General features: G+C 43.9%; 2 protein-coding genes across 3 annotated transcripts; both read right to left on the bottom strand.

Annotated features, from left to right (window-relative positions):
- Positions 1 to 286: 286 nt before the first annotated feature.
- Positions 287 to 17,619, bottom strand: LOC130388179 (cytochrome P450 7B1-like). Its single transcript, XM_056597553.1, has 6 exons — positions 17,422 to 17,619; positions 7,196 to 7,332; positions 6,455 to 7,081; positions 5,628 to 5,834; positions 2,605 to 2,783; positions 287 to 2,188 (listed from the first exon to the last, which is right to left on the bottom strand). The coding sequence occupies exons 1-6, from the start codon at positions 17,490 to 17,492 to the stop codon at positions 1,901 to 1,903; spliced, it is 1,509 nt and encodes a 502-aa protein (XP_056453528.1). The 5' UTR covers positions 17,493 to 17,619; the 3' UTR covers positions 287 to 1,900.
- Positions 17,620 to 18,673: 1,054 nt separating this feature from the next.
- On the bottom strand, positions 18,674 to 22,591 carry LOC130388180 (armadillo repeat-containing protein 1-like). 2 transcript variants are annotated; one of them, XM_056597554.1, is made up of 6 exons: positions 22,405 to 22,591; positions 22,203 to 22,294; positions 21,419 to 21,608; positions 21,182 to 21,298; positions 20,101 to 20,175; positions 18,674 to 19,888 (listed from the first exon to the last, which is right to left on the bottom strand). In XM_056597554.1, exons 1-6 carry the CDS (start codon positions 22,564 to 22,566, stop codon positions 19,697 to 19,699), a joined length of 828 nt encoding a protein of 275 aa, XP_056453529.1. In that variant the 5' UTR covers positions 22,567 to 22,591; the 3' UTR covers positions 18,674 to 19,696. The 2 variants fall into 2 exon arrangements, with proteins under 2 accessions (XP_056453529.1, XP_056453530.1); XM_056597555.1 differs by lacking the exon at positions 21,182 to 21,298 and having other exon boundaries at positions 21,505 to 21,608.
- Positions 22,592 to 23,447: the final 856 nt, after the last annotated feature.

Genomic DNA, 23,447 nt, shown 5'->3' with positions numbered 1-23,447 from the left:
TTCGGTGTCCAACAGCATGTCAAGTAAAATAGTAAACAGCTGTTGTCACGAGGTATCCTAGCAACGCGGTGATATGCGCATTACATGGAACATTCACATGGCCGCGCATGGCTAAGACCGGGCGTAGTTGAGACCAGTCGTAAGTCCCGTTGGTGCAACCGGCGTTAGTTCCATTCTAACGCCAGGTCGTAACTAAGACCTACTTAGCAGTTACGACCAGGCCTAGTTACGCCCAGTTGGTGCAACCGGCCCCAGGGCTTCCTCTACACGTTACGCATATGACCGGAAATGGCGTACGTTCGAGGAGTGGTGTGTGAAAGCTGGGGAAATAGCTTTCCAGAAGCTATAAGCTTTAAGACGGCTTTGCTGCTTGAGTTGGCCTCGGCTAAACGCGTGAGTGACATCCATGCGCATACACGCCATTCCGGCGTGTATGCGGTTTTTGCGGGGGAACTCAAAAGTTGTATTAAAGCTGAATCCTGCGTTTGTTCCCAAGGTATTTGACTCTGCAATATCATACCGCCTTATTGAGCTGTGAACTTCCATAAACACCGGGCAAGTCTGCAACCCCAATCTCCGAGAAGGAATATACAACCGCTACATCGCCGTTTGTCTGTATGCATCTTTATTTCATTTGCAGCTTTGAATACTTTAGTGAAACATTAGCCACACAACCCAAAATGTATTGTATGCATGTGTATGTAATGCATAAAAACATTTTGTTTTTATGTATTACATAAAAACAAAAGCATGTCCTTGAGTTTGCCATTGACGGGCTTGTGTTTTTTCGATTTTGCAAAGCGATTTGGATATGCGGTTCTTTGGACAAGGCTCTGGGGAAAGTACTGTGTAAAGGTTGTAGTGATATGGAATACGAGTGTTTGACCCGTAATACGGCTGAAATATACTGAAATGTAGTGTTTCGGTGAAACAGCTGCTTCTATATGATGTCAAGATCTATTTCATTTGGATTTCCAATGACATTCCATCATCTCTGTAATGTTATTTCTTCTTCTTCGCTTTCTTCTGTAGTTGTCTTTCATCAGGCATTTAAAGGGAAAAAATGGTTGTATACATGTTACTGCTTCATCATAACCACTTTTTCCTTGCATCATGTCTGCGTGTTTTGCACCTATTGCAATCTTTACGGTTCCAAAAGGGAGGAATTTCTCTCCTGTGCTCCTTCTAATGGATTTTGTCCACACCATTTAGAGGTCTTGGGGTTACATGATTTAGTATAACGTGGGGCTGTGAAGTCCTTTGAGCCTAGCTATGATTAAGTGCTACTAAAATAGACTAAACATGATCAGAGATACTTGCACTAAATGATCTCTGCTCTCCAAGCCTGGTGCCCTGGATCATATTCTTCCAGCTGGTGAGACGCCCAGGCATGGTCCGTTTCTCTAAGGGCTCACTCATTCACTTCACAGTGCACTAATTGGGGTCGTCCAAATGTAGGGCTGTTCGAAATCTGAATGCACAGATCTGGTTCCTATATAATGCAAAACTTCATAACGATAATGCACTGCAAAGCAGTTCCACAGTATTTCCACACTTGCATCGTGATGCACCTGTGATGCATCGCGGTTTTCTCAGTCTGGAATGTAACACGTGTTATCTTGTTATTGCGACCCATAGATATAACCACGCCCGTAGATTTCCGACTTATAATAAGTGTTCCATTAAGTGAGTAAAGCGGAGGATAAGCGAGGACGCAAATATGTATCCTCACTTATAATAAGTGTCACATTAAGTGAGTAAAGCTGGAGATAATAATGCTTCATTCTTGTGAAAGATCAAGCCTGTTAGCTTCGACTCAAATGTTGGACCCTTAACGCGAGTGGTCTGGGGATCGCCTTGTCGAGTTCGGGCATCGATGGTCCAAGTTCTCCTGGAATCGCTACCGAATTCTATAGCAAAAGCGCACGTCTTTGGTAGGCAGTAGGATGCCGAGGCCTGCCCTGCTGTTGTCCAGCTGGGCCTTCTCCTGGCCCTGCGCCATCTCCAGGTCCAGGTACAGCAGCAGCAGACACAGGAACTGCTTGATCTCATTGATGGCGAAGAACCGGCCAGGGCACATGGAGGAGCCCGACCCGAACGGCATGCGGTAGTACTTGAGCCTCTGTCCGTGCTTGAAAAAGTCTGTCTTCTCTCGTCCTCCCTCGATGAAGCGGTCATACTTGTATGTCTGTTGCCATGGAGATGGAGAGAAGGTCAACATGTGGGTTATTTTCAAATGGGAACTTTTGGTTTTGCAGTTTGGAACTGCAGCACGCCACAGTCTTCGAGTTTGCCACTTTCTTGGTATCACTTAAAACTTATAATATATACTTAATCTATTTACAAATACAACTAATCCCATGTTAGACAATTGGCCACAGGTGCTACAACTCCTTCCCTTTTTACAGGCACACATTCCCATGCAAACACAACTACAGTTCCAGTAATAACAGGATCGTGTTTATCAGCCAAGCCCCCAAACACTACGTCGGTGAAAGCTGCACGAAAGCCTAACATCCTCAGTGCACAAATAGAATATGTTAACTTAATAGTTTGCTTAATAGTTTCCAATGTTTGGGTGACGAAGCGGGAATGAGGTCCTACCTCAGGGTCTGTGAAGATCTCGGGGTCCATGTGCATCGTCTGAGGGTAGAGGGCGATGACGTCCCCCTTCCTGACGGGCGCCGAGCGCTCCTCGTCCAGCCGCAGAGAGAAGTCCTCCTGGGCCACGCGGATGTTCATGGACGCAGAGGAGAGACGGAGGCTCTCGTTGACGGCGCTGTCTGGAAGAGAGGACGCAGCACATTGTTATGCTAACATATAATTTACATTGATATGCTAATCTGTAATGGATTATTTACATTGCTAAATTGATATCGAATTGATTATTGACATTGGCATGCCAACATCAAATGTATTATTCACATTGCTATGCAAACATCTTATTGATTTTCTGAAGATATTAAAGTTAAGATATTGGGGGTCCTGGGGAGCTCCCAGTGTCCACCAAGACTTTGGTTGTACTTGACAGCTCTCAGTGCAAACCAGCAGAAGAATGTGGATGTGCTCAGCAGTTCCCAGTGTCCACCACTAACAGACTGTACTGGGGGCTCAATATTAAAGGTCCCATGGCATGCTACTTTATGGATGCTTTAATATAGATATCAGTGGGCCCCTAACACAGTATTTGAAGACGTTCCCGAAAATCAGCAGTGGTGCACAATTACAGCCACTACGAGCAAGTCGCACATTGAGATTTCCCTGAACGCGCCGTTTCGGTGACAGTAGCTTTAAAGGGGCCCTATTATTTAATTTTTTACTGTTTATTATTTAATTTGTTTGACCTCATAGAATTGATTTACCACAATGAAGGGTTGTCTAGCGCATTATTTTTCTCCTACTTTTATGAGTATTACAACTCCCATGTGAAACACCCTGTTGCTTAGAATTTTGAGGCATTTAGAATCTTGGTGCTGACGTCAATTCAGGCAATCTGTCACTCTGTCTACTATGACTTCGGTGCTACCTTACCCATTATATATTATAACTCACAGATATATTATAACTCACCAATTATATATTGTAACTCACCATACCAATTATATATATATATATATATATATATATATATATATATATATATATATATATATATATATATATATATATATATATATATATATATATATATAATTTATATATAATATATAAATAGTATTATGTCCTTCTGTCCATCTACTTCTCTACTCAAACTCTGTTTTGCAATCTGATCCATTCCCCCCGACCCCAGCGTATCCAGGAACGCAACAAAAGTTGATGACGCTCTCCCATAGACTCCCAGCAAAAGTACATGCTTACGTCACCATGTACCGGAAGTAAAAGAAAGCCGCGGAGAGAATCCCAACGAGCCGTTTCTATGCAGCTCGGTAACAGTGATTTGCGGTAGTCATTTACTCCCCCTTGTTGGGATTTTATGGTATTGTAACTTTGCCAACCATTTATGTACCCCAAAACGTATGTAAAGCGCAATAGGAGAAGGAAAAAACGGAAAAGCATAATAGGACCCCTTTAATGCAAATGAGGAAGAAAGAGGCGGGTCAAGGAAGAGGGTGGGGGTGTGGCCCTGAGCAGCTTGCAGCCATTGTACCATGCGCTCAGTTTACAGTGGATGTATCGCAATGGCGAAGCGCACACAACCTTTGGCCGTGTTCTGTAAACATTCTAGAACACTCCGGGTGCTCCGGCGGTTGTCCTGGAGCTCTATATCTAAGTAATATCATATAATACATAGATATATATCATATAATATATATTATCACAGCCAAAAGCTGTGTGCCCCTCCAGACGATATTATGAATCTCAAACGACTGAGTCGGGTTCTCCAACGTCTCTGGTACTTCTACGTCCACATCAATCTGAAGTAGACTGAACCACTACATGGAGGAGAAAGGGATTGTTGCCCGCGATTGTTGACCGCGAATTTCTCCCACCGGAGCCTCGCTGCAGAGGGACCACTTTCTCGACAGCGGGCAGCAGACAGCACTTAGGCACCACCGCCTCCGGCAGCGGGCAGCGCCAAGAGGGTGGTCCCTCGGCAGCGGGAAGCGGGGCTCAAGGGGGAGACATTCGCGGTCAACAATTCCTTTCACCTCCATTTCGTGGTTCATGTACTTCAGGGAGTCAAAGCCAAAGTTCCTTTCCCCCCCAATTCCTTCTCAACCATGGCTGAGATAAACCCAACTACAGTCGTTGTGGAAATACCAGAGACGTGTTATTCGCCATAACACCAACAGCAGAACGCTTATCTAAATAACAAAGAAGTGTACAACACTTGCGTTACAGTGTGTGCAATCACACACACACAAACACATGCGGTGCTCGCAGGGTCGTAGTAGCCTGGTTCTACCAGACTCTCGTACTTCACTTTCGTTAACTCACTTGAAGGCGGGTGTCTGTTGAAGTTTAAAATGATTGGATCTGCCCAGTGCCACACTGAATCTGCCATAACCAATCGCTAACATTTGGTTGTGACGTATGTCATGCGCCGGGAATCACGCGCAGGTTGTACACAAACCAAACACCTTGCGCGTCTGCACGAAAATGTCCGTCAACGACAGCTGCAGGTTTTGTTAATCAAATTTAATTTATCAGGGAAAAATTGCACATTGTAAATCAATTTTATAGTAAGGCAAACTCAAACTGGCGCACGACTTTATCGTCATTGTTCTCAGACACGCCCTCTGTTCGCTGATTGGGCGCACGCTATGGCGGCGCCAGAAAACCAAATTACATACAGCAGATCCAGACCTAGTACTGAAGGGAAATTCAAATTGAGCGGAAGTACTTAGGCGGGCGGAGCCAGGCTAGGGTCGTAGCTCATTGGCGGGCCAAATTCTCTGGGCTGGCAACGCAGGGAAAGGGGAGGTGGCATCTCCCCTTATGACCACATACAGGGAAAATTCCAAAAGTTTTTTTCAAAGGCGGAGCAGAATGCCTAATGCTTGTTTGACACCCAACAAATGTCTAGCTACTGGGGGAGCATAGGTAGGCTAAGGGAACTCAAATTAGTGTTAGAAAACCTCAGAAAGTGAAATTTTCATGCCATGGGATCTTTAATCTGAACTCACCCATGAGGAGGAGCTGATCCAGTTGCTCCTTGCTGACAATCACTTCAGGTTGTTGGGGGCCCTGGGCTTCAGGGAGCTTGAGGACTTGGTGAAGCTCATTGCGAACAGCCTGCAGCGCCTCCTGCTGGTTGATCAGGTAGTAGAGAGCCCAGAAGGTGGCCGGGACTGTGTTCCCCACAGAAGCCCACAGAATGGCGAAGTGGTGAGCTGCAGGCCAACACAAACAGGTCAAACACTTGTGTTCCCTATCTCTAGAACCTGCACACAGCACTTTCCCCGGAGCCTTGCCTAAAGGCTCATCCAAAATGCTTTGCATATTTCCAAAAACACATGCCCATTAATGGAAATCTCAAATGCAAAGCCACAACTGCAAACACCACAACACAACTGCAAAAGCCAGAACACAAATGCAAAGACACAACATAACTGCAATGCCACAACCCAAATTAAAACAAGACCACACAAATGCAAAGGCACAACACAAGTGTAAACGCCACAACAAAACTGCAAACGCCACAACACAATGGTAGTGAGAGTGGATGGATGATGACAATGAACCGGCTGACTATTTTTGCCTGCACATGTGGTTGAGGAATGTTCTTCCTCGTTAATACGTTTTATTACAGATTACAATGTAGGCCTATTGACCTTTTTGTGGAATCAACCTGAATTCTGCATATTGTGTAGCAAGAACATCTAATTCTAGTATGATGCCAGTAAGCCTGGCACAAGTGAAGATAACTTTTCAAAGATTACTTTACTTTTATTAGGCTGAGGCTATTCACATTATCTGTAAAGCCCTGGATCTAGACAAGCAGTCGACATACCTGCCTTATCGGTGTCACTGAGCGTGTCGTACTGCTCCAACACCTCCGCCCGCCGGGCAATGAACTGCGAGGTGTTGGACCAGCACATCATCCTCTGGGGCAGGAAGTAGCGGATCAGGGTCTCCCGGACGGCCTTGGTCCGGCCAAGCAGCCAGATGGGGATGCGCCCCACCAGCAGGGGGAACATGTCATCAAACTTGGTGAAGTGATGGCGCAGGGTGGCCATGTCGCTGTGCCGGCGGGCGGGGGCCGGCATGCCGTACAGGGTGAGGAAGGTGGCCTCGAACATGACGCTGTTGCAGAAGTCGTAGAGGCCGCCGGTAGACCAGCCCATCCCGACCACCCCGGCACCTCGCTCCCCCTCCCCACCAAGAAAGTCTTGACGGAGGACCAGGTTCAGGTTGGCCATCATGCACTCCGCCAGCAGCACCAGGTTTTCCCCCTGCAGGAGCCGGAACGACCGCTGGATCTGGTCGCCCATCTCCGGGAAGCGACCGCTGCCCACAGCTGGGTAGCCGAAGGTGGCCGGCGCCACCTGGTCGGCGAATTCGTGGAAGTCCAGCTGTCGGCCGTATTTCATGATGGAGGGGTACATCAGAGGGTTCATAATGAAAGTCATGTATTTACCTGGAGAGAGAAGGAGAACATATTGAGTTGAATTACTTAAGTGATGGACCTGATCTGCCGCTATACTGGAAGAATTGCAGAATTGATTTGAATTAAACCATTTTAAATACCAACCTGCTATATACACAGTGAACACGTCTCCATATTTTTCCTGATTATTTTTAAGAAATGCTTGTGAATCCAGTCTGAAGTCCAAAGCCTTGCCGAGATAGGGAATCCAGCCTTGGATCAGCGGGGGCTCGCCTTCTCTTCTGCCAAAGTACAGGAAAGTACTGTTCAGCTAATAGCACAGGCAGATCACTTTAGGTTAAACTAAATCATAATCAGTAGCCAGGGCACATTTTGTACATAGTGGTGTGGCTTGGTTCGGGGAAAACTGAAATACATTCAATAATTACACCAAGTTATGTCTAGTTATTAATCATTGCCATGAATTGCTGCGCCAGAAGTTTATTTACATTGGCTGCAAGCAGCCATGATAGCTTTCATGAGGGGCATCACTCCAGTGGCCCCATGAACTAAACGCCAAGCTTAATTAAAGTAAAAACCATTTGAAGTTCCAGCTGACTTCAGCTGACTTCCATCAAGTTCAGTATAGTTCAGAGATCAGGGGCCGTATTCACAAAGCATTTTATCTTACCGCTAGGAGTGCTCCTAACTCGCGCTAAAACATTTTACGTAGGAGTTTTTTCTTAAAAGTTATTCACAAAGCCGCTGAGACCTACTCTTACTAAGGATAAATCACAAAGAGTGAACTAAGAGTGACGCGTCGTTGCTATGGATTACGTCAATTCTCGTGCACGAGTTTAGAAGCGGTCAGTTCGTTGATTGGTTGTTCAGACGAGCCCACTGAATCACCGAAAAACAAGGAAATAGCCTAGGCTAGAAATGAATTCCTATTAAGTAGTTATAGTGCAGTTAGCAGAATACACGCATGATGACAATTTTGTGCAGACTACGATAATGACGTTGTAGCCTGCACATTCAAGAGAGAGAGAAAGCAAACAATAAAAATACGTAAAATCTAAAAGAAAAGAAATGTTACGAACTACCCAAGTGTTGACTGATTTGTGCCAAGGTGTTTACCTAAAATGTGTTTTCAAAGTGATCCCTAAATGCCTGTCCACTCGGTTCCACACGGCCAAATTCCTTGTAATGTTGATCGCCATCATCATCATCATCATCATCATCATCATCATCATCGTCTGGCTGTGGAATGTTCCTCCGCTTGCAAAGGTTGTGTAGAATGGCACATAGTGATTACTGTGCTTGCCCGTGAGGCGTATTTCGCCGTGGAGGACATGAAACCGACGTTTCATCTGCCCAATTCCTCTCTCCACAACATTTCGTGTATGTTTGTGTGCTCGCAAAGAGCCAATACGATGTGTTTTACGCATAGGACTAAGCGTAATCTGCGTAATCACTTACATGTTACACTTTAACTGTGCTCCCGGTTGTGGATTAAGGTAGGGTGTCTAGAGCCACGTCTTGCATGGATAGTCACTGTCACCCAGCAAGTGACTGACACCCAACTGGTACATCTCAAAAAGCTGCCTCAGACCGCTCACCATTAAAATGCGCGAATCATGGGTAGCTGAAGATCCAGGCCACTTTGCAACAACATCCAGTAGGCTATGTTAAAAATTTGCATCAAAAACAACCTGCGTGTTGATGGAATGCACTTTATTCCTATTGACGAACACGTCCTCGTCTTTTGATGGCGCAATTATTTTAATTTTTTATAAGTTATATATTTCTTTTTATAACTTATAATTTTTATAACATTTTATTTCGGGACTAATCGGATTATTCCTGTTAGTCGGGGATGTTATTGCATCGCGCATTAACTCCACAATAAGTTGAATACCCTAACATTTCGTCTCGCAGGCATTTTAAGATTCTTTGTGAATAGGTCTTACTGAGTTAGGAGTCCTCTTGAGGACTTTTAAGCTCTCCTAGACTTAGGTGCTACTTTTAGTCCTAAAATACTTTGTGAATTGCTCTTAGTGAAAAAAGTTAGGAGTCCTAAATTTAAGAGTGACACGCCCATTATTTTTAGGAGTTACTCCTAAATTCGCCAGTTAGGACCTACTTTTAGCCCTAAGATCCTTTGTGAATACGGCCCCAGTAGAGGAGACAACTTTACAGCACTGGCTTTTCAAAAAAGTGCTTCATATTGATATAATATTGCTACACGTCTGTTAATGTTTGATCTCATTGACCCATCAGCCCTAGGGATTTTCAGTCATCCCATCAAGGGACTCACAATCATTGAGAACTGACACTTACTTTATTTCAACATTCAAGTTGACTTTGCAATTCAAGTTTATATATTCAGGTTTAGTTATATTGGTTTCATGAGCCCCAGAGGTTATAATTAGAAGGGCTGGGTATTGCCAGGTACCTCAAAATTCACTTCAATTCGATTCTTTAGGTCTTTATTCGATTCGATATCGATTCAATATTGATCCAATTGCTTCAATATCGATTCAATAATACGTGCAGATAACAAAAACACCTAAATATTATTTGCCGGGCGGAAACAACATTTGTTTCACTACGACTCCTTTCAGCTGCCCACCCCTCCTTCTCCAGCAAAAAATAATAACACAAAACGGCTAATAAAACGCTTGAGGTGGCGTTTTGGAAAGAGAAAACTTTTTAAGTACATGGCATAAAGATAATTATGAACCTTTGATTGATATCCAGTCATTTTTTGTGGAGACACATTCCTGTTCCCCACTTGTATTGGAGTGAACGGAGATATCTACTTCTGGGCCCATTGAATCTAGGGACCCGTCCACAGCCCGCTTGAACAGCTGCAATACCAGGCTTGGCCGGTGAGCACTGGTGGATTGTGGAAGTATGCACTGTTCCTGGGGGCTTGTCCCAAACAAACAGAGCCAGCTCGCCCTTCCCTTGCGTGTTTTGTGCATCCAATAAAAACTATCATGAACACAGCGCAAAACCCCACAACACCCACCCCTTGTCAGGGGTGGACTGGGAGAAAAATTCAGCCCTGGCATTTTCTCTCCAGACCAGCCCACTACATTATTAGCACTAGGGGTGGGACGAAACGAACGGGAAGAACCCTGTATATCCGAATAATAGTGCAGTTTTTTGTTTTTCAAGTTTGTGTTTCTTGTGCTGCTGACAAGAAAGTTGTGAAACCCGAACAGGAAGTTAACAGACATCCTGTGGTTGCTGCATCTCCACCCGCCATATCTACTACAAAACCCTTGTTAAATATCACACATGATCCAACGCAAAATCCTCTCTTGCAGTTATTAGTCTGTGACTGTGAAAATCGTTTGGTGTAAGCCCAGCATTAGTTAAAACCGGACTCGGACAATAATAACAAAATCTCCTGACAAATAATCTAAATAGAAACATATTACAGACAGTAACAGCATTAGAGCTGAAACCAATTTGTTTTAACGGTGACTCAGTCATTATGAAACCATAAATAGAGAATTTAATTTTTTTTCTCATATTCTCATACACGTGTATGTGCACATGTATGTATACATGTGCACACACATGTATATGAGAATGCATATCTATTCAGACCTGTAATTCGGCCTACCTGCATAACTGTTAATTTAACTTAAAAGATATGCAAATGTTTGAAATTAAAATTAATGTGAAAATCTTCAACCAGGAAATAATCATAATCAAACCTCTCTCTCTCTCTCTCTCTCTCTCTCTCTCTCTCTCTCTCTCTCTCTCTCTCTCTCTCTCTCTCTCTCTCTCTCTCTCTCTCTCTCTCTCTCTCTCTCTCTCTCTCTCTCTCTCTCTCTCTCTCTCTCTCTCTCTCTCCTCTCTCTCTCTCTCTCTCCTCTCTCTCTCTCCTCTCTCTCTCATCATAGAATAACTTCTAGCAGGTGAGGAAAACCTGTTTGACAGGAGATGATGGTAGCAGAGAATATAAAGAGACATTTATGAATAACCAATTGTCATTTTATCACACATATAGTATGTTTCTTCACATAAACCTTTAAACATACATATTGCATTCCTCTCGAAATAGTCATCACCTCAGTAAACAATAAACGAATTGAAAGATTACAATAAATTCAATGGCAAATATTGCAAATTAAACTAATAATTTCCAATAGGTTTACTTGTATTTTGTGCTAAAATTCAAAGTGTCACATCTGTATTTAAAATACAGCTTGATTCTGCATCTCTATTTACAGCTCATTAGTCCATGTCAATCTTTACTGTTGCTATGGCAACAAGAGACTGCTAACGTTAGCAGCTGTTAGCTAGCTTAGCCAAATCATCTGAACAATAATAACCCATAATATCACAATTCGGCCAATTTAAACAAAATCAACCACAACTACCAACAATCACAGCCCTTCAACTCTGGGCTAATATATTGTCGCAAGTATGCAGTTAATTAGGTCACATCACATTCAATGTAAAAACGTTTTCTACTCTGTTTTGGACATGTCTCAAAATGTAGCCTAGCTAGCCCCAGGCTAACGTTACTTAGCATATATGCCTCCACTCGCTCGTCTCCTGGCGCAGCAGCACCTGCTGGGGTGTGGACCCCGGCACCAAATAGGTCTGTCAATTTTGAACATTTAACTTCCATCTCCAGAGGCTTAAGTCGCCGTTTTTCAGCACCACCCGGGCGTTTTCAGCTCCGTACCGGCTCCCGCGACTCCGGCCCATGCCATGAGGTCCCGCCCACCCTGGTTTGTGTTGTGATGGACAGCACTGTCAGGGCTCTCTGAGACAGTCAGCCCATGATTGAAGATTGACAATGACAAACATAGACCAATAATATGCGTCGATGCTGGCAACACACTGCTAACTCTCTGTAGCCCATTGGCCAGCCCAATTGGAGGGAATTTAGAGAGAGAGGAAAAAAGAAAACATAGCGGACCGGACCGGCCCACATTGGGTCAACGGCCCACCGGGACGATGCCCGGTATGCCAGATGGCCAGTCCACCCCTGCCCCTTGTCGATGATTGGTTGGAATACTATATATTTGGGTTTTGAGTGGTTGATGGTACCATTTGGTTTTGTGCACGATCTCGGATCATAGGCTGCCTACAGAGACAAGTTTTTTTGACGGCCTGCTTATTGGGCAGGCAGCTAGCGGAAAGTGAGGAAAGATCAGGCGAATGTGATCATTTATGTTTCGGCCTAGAATCGCTAAAACAACCTTTAGGGAAGGGGACCAAGGTTCTGGCGGCATAGTGAGCCGGGAAATAATCCTTCTTCTTTAATTAGTTTTGGCCAGAAATTTGGTCAAAAATACATGAATTAATTTATATTTTCTTTTAACTGTTTCCGGTCTGTTTCTGCCCGAGAGCCTTCTCGACCCAGGGTTCCTAGGTCGTTCCGGATCTCTGCGGGGTCACGTCCTGTTACCTCGACCTCAAGGAGGTGTTCAGCAAGGCTTGAGCCATTTCCCTGCCTTAACACACCGACCCTATGAACCTATGTCCCATGGATCTGCTCCCAGGAATTTCAGCTCCCAAAGGTCGTCTCTATTCAGTGCAGAGAAGGAGGCTATGAAAGATTATAAAGACTTTTCCGGCATCATTCGTCCGTCCAGACTCATGTCAAGCATGTCCACCAAGTTCTGCAGTGGCTACCCGACCACCGGCTTTCCGTAAAGGCTGAGAAGTGTGAATTCCACAACACCACTGTCCCTTTTCTGGGATTTATTGTCTCTGCTGATAACATTCAGATGGACTGGTAATGTTCAAGTACCGGACGGCTGTCCCCCGAACCGGCTGTTTGTTCCGGTTTCTCATGGTGCTTAGGTCATCCACTGGGCCCATACCTCCCTCCTCTCCTGACACCCTGAAATAAGGCGTACTCTGTTTATGTTCAGGTTAAGCAACGCTTCTGGTGGCCGTTCATGGAGAGGGAGGTAGGAGAATATGTTGCCGCCTGTCCTCTGTGCACCCAGAGCAAGGTATCTCGTCACCCACCTCCTGGTCTCCTGTGTCCACTCCCGTTGCCTCATCTCCCCTGGTCGGATATCTCTTTGGATTTTGTCACAATGTTACAAGCCTCTTTTCCGAGTGATATTTACGGTTACCGGTTTTCCGATTCCTGCCCGTTTACTCCCGACTACGTCTTTACCTTCTCCCCATTGGAGAAAGAATGACTTTTGCATCATGGGTCGTGCTATTGACTCCCATTTCCCTGAGATTAAAGTCAGAACTCTGACTTAAACCTCAGAATTCTGACGTTAAACTCAGAACTCCAAATAAATTCACATGTGGCCATAATTCGCTTCCGTACATCAAATCCTGATGTTGACTGATATATTTCGAGGGAGGGGAAGGGAAGGAATGTTTCAAAATTTGCAATATGCTGGATCTCATCCTTCCTGACGAATCGCACCTATCAGGTCACATGGAATGGCTCCTTGTCCAAACCCTGCACTCTTGACACTGGTATCCCTCAAGGCTCTGTACTGGGACCCCTTCTGTTCTCCCTACATACCAGGGGTCTCATTTATAACCATTGCGTACGCACAAAACGGGGCTGAAATTGGCGTACGTGACTTTCCACGCCAAGGTTGTGATCTATAAAAAAAACTACCTGACGGGAAAATGTGCGCAGCCCTAAGCAAACTCTGACCCATGCGTACGCATGGTTTGGAGGAAAAGGAGAATTGGCAACACAGATGGTGTGGTGGTGAACTGAAATCAGACAGAAGAATTGTAGAGTGAGAAGAACGATTATGTTTTATCATCGCCCTTCATAAATTTAGTTTCAACCCGTATCATGCGTTAAATCTATGCAATCAGAATGATTTAAGTCAACTGCGTTATTTCTCAGTTATAACTCCAGAAACATCTCAGTAGAATAGAAATAAAAAAAAATTCTCTATATTTAATCCCGTCACTCCATACTCTCCACTGACGGCGCGACTGCATGGTATAAAGCATCTGTCCAACATGTGTCAATAGCATAATATTTTCATGCGACACTGTAAACACATAATCAAATATCAATTAAATCCCAAGTGTGGAAAACCAAGCCACACGCCTCATCACAATCGTTGTCCGTTACTCTTGATGCTTTCATGACAAATCAGGCATTAAAAAGGGGTTATGTTCAAGAACATTTTACTTGGGTGATTACAAACTGATTATCCAAGGTGTTCTTTGTCAGTCTTATTACCGTAACCCTATAAATACAGAGGTGAGCGCCGTGGTAATGCTGCACCATATGGCACTTCTGGCGGACCATGCAAATGGCAGGATTCGGAGGGATAGGGTCTTTACGGACCATAACGATTTATTGGTACATAAAAATATGTACCTTTATGTCAGACCACTTCTTTTTTAATTCTGGGACTGTGCGCTCCGTGCTACTGACAGAGTTCACTGCTGCAGCCACTCACTCTGCTTTTTGTTGTGGGCGATCCCAATCCCGTGACCGCCGAACAAAACTACTTTTCGGGCCTCCATCTCACCCACAAGTGTCTCCACTTCAACCTCCGTGCAATTTCGCTTTTTTGCTTTTCTCAGTACTTCTGCCATTGTTTCCGACTAGTCATAATACTTGCATCTGAGTCTGTTTTATATGCAGATCGCGTTCATGAGGTCATTTGCATTGACCATTTATGGTTAAAAAGGGGTGTGTACAGGGCGGAACGTGAAGCTGATTCAGCTGCGCACACTTGTACGCACTCTGTGATTTATAAAGCAAAGATTGCGTACGGTGTGCGTACGCAGGGTTTTATAAATCTGAATATTTTCTGGCGCACGCAAAACTTGGCTTTTGGGCGTACGTACACTTTTAGTAACGATCCCACACACAGTTTTATAAATGAGACCCCAGATCCCTTGGCTCTGTAATCACATCAGAACGTTTTTCATATCACTGCTACGCTGACGACACGCTATTCCTCTCTTTCCCCCTCCTCTGACAAAACCCTGGTTGAGACATCTCAGAATGTCTGGCAGACGTCAGCACTTGGACGACTTCCCATCACCTGAAGCTTAACTTCAACAAGACTGAGATCCTCCTAATGCCAGGGAAAGATTGCCCTCACATGGACCTACTGGTCACTGTCTCAGAAAATTGGAATTCAGTAGATGTGATTTCCTGTATGCTGGTGCATTTTGGGGATGGCCCCTACCTAAAAATGTATTCAGATTCATAGCCTACATCCTAACTTGCAGGGCCTGGACAAGCTTAATACACGGCACATACAGACCTACTTTATGGTCATTCCACCAGTTATTGCTATTTGACCTATGCTTGTTATTCTGATATTGAGGCAGATCATGATCACTGTCCTATAGCGTTCATTTGTTGTGAGTCTCAAGGTCTATTTCAAATGCAGTTTGAAATCTGGGTCAGTTGCTTCATTTCGTTTAGATTAGTGCTGTCAGTTAAACGCGTTAACGCAAACCAATTTTAAAAGCGTTCATTTTTTTATCGCGCGAGTAACGCAATATATATATATATATATATATTTTTTTTTATTCTTTGGCTCACCTAAAAGTCACTCACCTATGGCAAGCCAATTTTACATAAATTCACTAGACTGGATATGGGTTGCAGATATCTGTAATTCAGTTTTGCCTAGTCAAAATTGACACTTCGGATATCCGCAACTACATTCTTCCTATCCACAATTGTCATTTCAGATATCCACTAAGAAATTCCTCCTAGGATAAATGACGTCACTTTTGCCATTCATGTCTATGGGGTTTCTCATTACAGATTTGAATTACGGATAACTACAACTGAATTGTAGATATCTGTAATTCCAGTTTGAGATATCTACAATTTGATTATGACTAGTCACAATTCCAGTTCAAGATATCTTTAATTCACCTCAATTCAAGATATCTACATGTACCTTTTCAGATATCTTAAATTAAGTTTTGACTAGGCGAAATGACGTTGTAGATATCTCTAACTGGAATTATGACAACATGACATTGTAGCACTCTCAAACTGGAGTTAGGGATAGTCATAATTTAATTGTAGATATCTATAATCAAGTAATAGATGTCTAGAAATTAATTTTGATAAGAGATATCTAAAATTTGAGATATCTGCAACTCTATGGTTGCCATTCATGTCTATGGGGTTACTCATTACAGATATCTACAATTCAATTGCAGATATCCACTATGTGAATTACGGATATCTGCAACTGAATTGTAGATATCTAGATATCTACAACGTCATTTCACCTAGTCAAATCTTAATTTAAGATATCTGAAAAGGGATGTTGATACCTTGAATTGAGTCGCATTAAACTGGAATTACAGATATCTACAAATAAATTCCCTGTACTTATTTTACCCGGCTTTCGATAAAAGCGTCTGCCTAATGGCCTAAAGGTAAATGTTAATTAAAAATTCAGTTAGAATTATTTTCTCACAATTTCTTTATAACCTGGTTGTTTCAATATTGTTTATCCCATGATAACTAGGGGGCTACGTAATCTATTGTTGACAAATGTAATCTTTATGAATTTCAGATATGACAGAAGAACGGGTCAAACCACCGGGATCAATAATGATTGCCAAAATGGGTCAATGGCCCAGCAACAGCATGATGTTATCGAGTTGATTTAGGAAATCAATTGCAAATATATTTAATTAAATAAATCTTTCTGGGTACAATTAATATGCACCCTGAACTCATTAATATAGCCTATACAATGATAGACATTTACATTTAAAACCACTTTATTGTTCACTCTTTGCTTGCTAACGTGTCTCTCTTTGACTTGGATGTGCAGGAATCTGCAGTAGAACATTTTAAATGATATCATATTCAGACAGGAGACAATAAAACATATGTTTGTTATTTATTTAATATGCCGGTATATATTTTTTTCAATTGGAGTCAACAAAGATGACGCGTCTCTGGCTTTGGTGACAGACTGTCGCTCAAGCCAATCGATTGCCTTGTGGGAAAGACTTTTCGTTGTAGAGATATATTGAGAGAACGAAATTCAAAACGCGTGAAATATCCCGAACTATCCCGAAACCACAACATCTGTAATCCACCATAGGAGTCTGGTCTGATTGTTGTTTTAATACTTTATACTGGTTTTCGAGTATCAACTAATAATTTGAAAGATTATTTTTTTTAAAAGATACTAAACACGCCTGAGATCAAACAGATCGGGTACTTCAACATCTCAGCAGTTGTTAAGCCGTTAACCGAAATTATTTAGGTGGCAGGTGAAGTTGTCCCACCACCGGAGAACACTTCCCAAAGGTAACCGTTCCAGCACGTTCCACACTTCCAGCAGATCTCTGCGGAGTTGTATCCCATTATGCGACCGCGCTTACTACTTTCCATGTTTTCTTTCCTTAACACTCACCTTCTCCGCCGTCCTAGCAGCCACGCGAGGGACAGGACGCCAACCAGCACCAGCAGCAGAATACACGACATGACAACTCTATCGGACGTCCGACAAACAATGCTCGAAGAAGTTGTGTGTTAACAGGATACCCGGGGTCAAGAAAAGCCCTCTGAAAGCGATCAACTGGGTTCCTCCCGAGATCGAGTTCTTCAGCAACACGGAAGTGATGTCAACAGATGACCCAACCGAAGACCCCCCACCGTTGTCAGCGTCTGGAATGATTTCGTATACAAGTTGACACCGCAGGGATATGGAAACTTATCATTAGGAATCTGCCTTTTCTTTTTGCCAAACCGGCCTTTTGGGGAACGTAATGTTGAATACTAATGTGACATAAATTGAACATGTCACCAAATATTTGGTTACCAGCAAATTAGTTCAAATGTGACTCAAAATATACAACAAGAACCCTCATCTCGGCAGATATTTAAGAGAAATCCATACACTTAATTATCTATTATTTAAAAAAGTAGGCAACAGGTCAGAAAGAGATCAGATCTAAAATGGGACACACACACACACACACACACACACACACACACACACACACACACACACACACACACACACACACACACACACACACACACACACACACACACACACACACACACACACACCTATCTATATATGGACAAATTAAAAAAATCTGGAAGGTCCAGAAGTTATGTAGTGAAGAAAAGAGCAAAATACATAGGACCACAACCACTTTATCCTCTGATAAGCATTGAACACATGCATCCCGTTATATTTGCCTTGCCTTGCCTTGAATTGTCAATATTTGCAGAATACTGTCATCTGTGATCAACACAAAAACCATTACAGCGTCACTGCACTCAGTTGGCACATCTCTTTATATATAATTGCACAATAAGGAGATATACCAGAGAGCTTTCGAAAACACAGTCAGATTCCTAAGGCATAGGGAGTCTGTTTGAGTCTTTTCTGGTTTTCGTGATAACAAATATTGATCTGTGTATGAATGATTGACTTCCTATTCCCCAGGGCTTTAGGGTGTATGAGAGGTTTCAAGACACACAAAAAATGTACCATATCAAGTGAGACAGTTACCATAGTTGTTGACCATTCACAACGAGGCTACATTTATTCAGCATTCACATTAGTTAACGCAATAATAAGCATTAACTAACAGTTACTTATTGGTGTGAAAATCATTGATGGGGTTAACCATAACCCAATACCTCCTTTGGTAATGCTATTTAATAATGCTTATTACTGAATTAAATAATCAATAGTTGACCAAAGTTTCATGAAACCTTATTGTAAAGTGTTACACGATCTTCCATATGATCATCAGTTCATCTTCTGACACCCTTTCGTCCCCCAGCAATTGAACCATTAAACTTGATAGACTATCTAACTTCATAATGGGACGTTGGTTTTATCTCATGCATGGTTGGAGTTGAGCCGGATCCTCAACCGACTAACGGCAAATAACCATGTGACCTTTTGCAATGAGACTTTATGATTGGGTGCTTTACTGTTCATTCACCTGCTAGGGTACAGGCTGTCCTGGACCGTATCAACATGATCCTTCAAGTCATTCAGTGTGCCACTAAGTACTTGGTGTAATACAACCCGTTCTGACGGCCAGTACTTCCTCCCTCAGGGTCTTACAGATTGTTTGCCAGTTAGTATTTATGTACTACAGCTTATACACGGCATGTTCAAGGTGATGCACTGCCACCCGATAATGCACGCGCCCACGGCAGACCAAACCCATCAGGGGGACATGTTTGTCACTCAGAATCCAAACACAGCAACCAGGTCCAAATACCACTTAACAAAGGCACAGCAGAGAGCTCCAGCTAACGTTATGTAGCACTGGAAAACCAACTATATCTCTTGGTCAACATATTTATCCATGACACCTTACGTTTTTGAAGCCTCATTCTGAGAAGTGAAATTTCCACATGCATCTCCAAAAAGATTTGGTCCTAAAAAAAGTAATGACAAGGACAATACAGTTTGGTGTGTAACAGAATACTGCTCCAATCTAGTGGGTCTGCTCCTTACAGAGATCCACACTGTTTTTCTGGAACGGCAGCCAGACAAAAACAGGCTTCAATTCATACTGTACATGAGGGATCTTGTCTGTGTGCATGACCAGCAGCATGGAATAATACGGGTGGTAACAAGTCTCCGTGGTAACAGTCAGGCTGGTCCGTCCAGTCTCAGGTTCTGGACCTGGGGCTGGCGAGGCCCCACTGGGTCACCAGTAGAAGGAACGAGACAGGAAGTTGGCAGCGGTGCCTAGCCAGGTAGCGCCATCCTGCCCGTTGCCCACCCGGGTCACTGCCTTGTCGGGCTCCTCGGCCTGGGCCTCCTCCTCGGGCAGATAGTCCGGCAGGTCCACGTTCTGCTCCACCTGTAGAGAGCCGTCCTCCGTGAAGGGGATCAAAATCTGAGCAAAATTTAACAAAGGGCGTAGTTGAGGGAATGCTTCAAGTCGAACATTGAGTTTAATGTCAACCATTAACAACTATAGGACTGTTTTACTAATTAAGAGTCTAGTTGCTGAACAACCTTTTATTTCCGAAAGCACCGGGGTCGATGTAGGACATGCACATGTTCAAGAGTGGCACAACTGTGGGAGACACCAGTTGCAGAACTAACCTCTTGGCCATTCTCTCCCTTCACCACCTGCTGGGCTGTCAGAACTTCGGTAGAGGCAATGGCCGACGCCAGCGCCTAGAGGACACACCGCACAGATCATTTTTCTTCTAGATTATAGTGGTATACATTTACTCCTACTACTGTATACCAGCATTGTTCAACAAATTATATTGTACTGCTCCACTTGCTTCTTCGCCATGCTCACTGTATACAAGAACTTAACATCAAAGCCATCACACGAATCAGTCATGCAATATCACAGGACATTACTCACCCACTCCCCCGCTACTTTTCAGCTGAAGCCTAATCCCCTCAGCCATCCCATTGCTCAACAAAGCCAAACCCCACAGATAATGTATGCAACAATGTATGTTACATACTATGTTACAGAACTATAGCTTAAAGGTTGGGTATGGGATTTGCGAAATGCCAGCAGATTTTGAAAATACACAACTGAAATGGTCCTACCCCCTCTCCTTCAACGCTGACTCTACCCATTCCAAGTACATGGACGCGCAATCATGCACGAGCGAACACAGATGCGCGAGAGCGAGTCATTAGCTAGCTAGCTAGCTCCAGTAGCTACCGCTGGATAGCAACAAACAGAAGCTTGCTCTGGGTCACGAGGTTTGAGTACGTGCACGAAGGGGTCACGCGGGGAGCGGGAGTGCAGTACGACCGTTTGATTGACGTACTTACTGTCCAATGCCACTCGGGGGGGGGGGGGGGGGGGTTAGCTGGAGTTTTTCGAGCCCTGCCCGTTCCACAGATGATCGACTTGTTTAATTTTCATGTCAGTACTTCTAACTCAGTGGCTGTAAGTGGGTTATGATAAGGATTTCAAGTCATTTTGCAAAAATGGCCAAAAAAGAGAATTCCATACCAAACCTTTAAGCTTCTGTGGGGTAAGATTTGGAAGTCGCCTCTTGTGTGTGTCATTTTGTGAACATGGCTGCAAAATAAATTTCCCCTAGTGGGACAAAGAAATTGAAAAAAGCGCTGCCTTCTAATAGGGTATCAAATGATGCATATCCGAATTAGGGATGGGCTGCATGAGATGACCTGAAAGGAAGAGCCTCACCTCCGCCTTGAGGTCGGAGCGGATTCGAACGATGCACCTCTTGACAGCCATCTGAAAGGTGAAACTAATAACCCCGCGGATCTTCAGCAGGGCCTCTTCGCACAGAGTCCTGCGACTCTGTTGAGAGCATGAGGATGCTGTGAGAGGGACACTCTTATGAAAACAAACACGCCAACCTCCTTTATGTTTGCATGCTTTGTGGACATGCGTTGTTGTTTTGACTGTGGGCCCACTTACAGAGTCATCCAGCCCGTCTATATGCAATACCACTGTCTTGGCCCGCTTGTTGGTGGAGCCCAGAAAGAACTGGGCTTTCCTCCTACCAGACGGAGCTCCTTCAGCCCGGTCGGACTCTGGCCCGCTGGATGCCTGGAGCAGCTCGTATACCTCCGAGGCCAGAAGCTTCGTCTCCCCCGGGGTGGTGGATCTGTGACACAACACAACACATGGGATGAGTGCTCAGGTATTCTTGCAGTGACACATGGCACTGACCAGCTGAATACATGATGGGTAGACACGCCAACCGGGTTGGTACAGTCCACTGGGTAGGTTGATAAAGCCATTGTGGTGGGAATTTGCACCACGCCAATTGTTCTGTACAAACTGTTTAAGAATAAAGAGTCATCAAAAATGAAGAGTCATCCAAACAATAATTACATATAACATACAATAATCTGAGGCCTCAGATGTGTGTGTGTGTGTGTGATCGATCGAGGTCTCATGAATGCTGAGAACAGCTCTTCTTCCCAAAAAAACAATAGCATTGGTTAACCAGATGGTAGTAAACAATAGACGACTTCCCCATTATGTCATAAAGGGGAAGACGTAGCGATGCCTCATCAGTTGGAGCTGACCACACCAAGGGGGTCAGGGAAAGGCACACCCAACAAATGGCAGTGAGAGAAACAGAATTTGAAAATATAATTTTCCCATTACAGCCATTGTACATTTGGATGCGCCCACATGTGATGTCACCAGCGGGGGTTTATTTTGACATGGATTGTAATTCTCAAACCCTTACTTCTGTTTGACGTTCTGGAGGCTCAGCATCATGCCCAGCTCACCCTCCATCTTCTCTCTGTTGGCACGACATTCTGCCAAGTACCTCAGCGCCTGGTGGTGACAATGGAGCCAGCAACAGAGGCTGAAAGTTGCACCCAATCATAACAACAGAGGCTGAAAGTGGCATGTATGAACACACATCACTATGAAGTCACACTCACAAGCAGGGCAGAGTAAACGACTTGCGGGTTGGGATGGTCCAAGAACAGGATGAGTCCGGGCAAGCAGCCTTGGTCCTGGACGATTGCTCTCCGGTTCATGGGGTCTGCAGCCAGATCCCGCAGCTGGTTCACGACCAGCAGAGCCTCGGCTTCCCCGCTCATGGCTGCTGCTGCCTCTAAATATAAAACCACCTGGACACCACAGAAGAACACGACTGGGATAAATTCAACAAATTCAGAACAGAAACACACACACACACACACACACACACACACACACACACACACACACACACACACACACACACACACACACACACACACACACACACACACACACACACACACACACACACACACACACACACACACACACACACACACAATAAGAAAATGTATTTCATTTGAAAAGCCAATGAAGCCCATATTCCTGTATACTTGCATCTGTTTGAAATAAGCCTAACTGAGCTTTTTTATTCCTTATATGCCACGGGTTTAGTTGATATGCATTTGATTGGCTGGAGGACATTCATTCTCAGACTTGACGTGCTGGTGGGTAGACTGCGCCCAGAGGCGTCGTCAGCCCCTTTTTACTGGGGCACGTGCCCCAGTAAAAGTCTCCAGTGCCCCAGTAAAATTCCATTGATCATTATTAAATTAAACTGCAGAAGCGCCGCACTCGCTATGGAATCGACAGGATTCATCAAGTACATCTCCTGCTGCCTCGGGAGTCTTCAGTCGAGCCTGCCTCTTACCAGCCAATCAAAAAACGAAAGGGGCTACATAAAAGCCAATCAGAAAATAGCCCTATTGTATCTGGGTAAGATTTAACGCAACAACCAATGAAAAAAATCAGTTATTTACGGATTCGTCCACGTGACTCTTCTGAATGTTTCAGTGGTAAAGTGTGTAAAGTATGACCAAGTGTTTCTTTCTGTTCAATAGTCTAGATAGAACTTTATCAATCCCCTGTAGGAGAAATTTGTTAATAAAACAATAATGGTAAAAAAAATAAGGAATCTCCCACTTCCGGCTTCCATGAA

This window comes from Gadus chalcogrammus, chromosome 8 (genome assembly GCF_026213295.1).
Source record: "Gadus chalcogrammus isolate NIFS_2021 chromosome 8, NIFS_Gcha_1.0, whole genome shotgun sequence".
NCBI classification, from domain to species: Eukaryota; Metazoa; Chordata; class Actinopteri; order Gadiformes; family Gadidae; genus Gadus; species Gadus chalcogrammus.
This window is presented reverse-complemented; position numbering and strand designations above follow the sequence as displayed.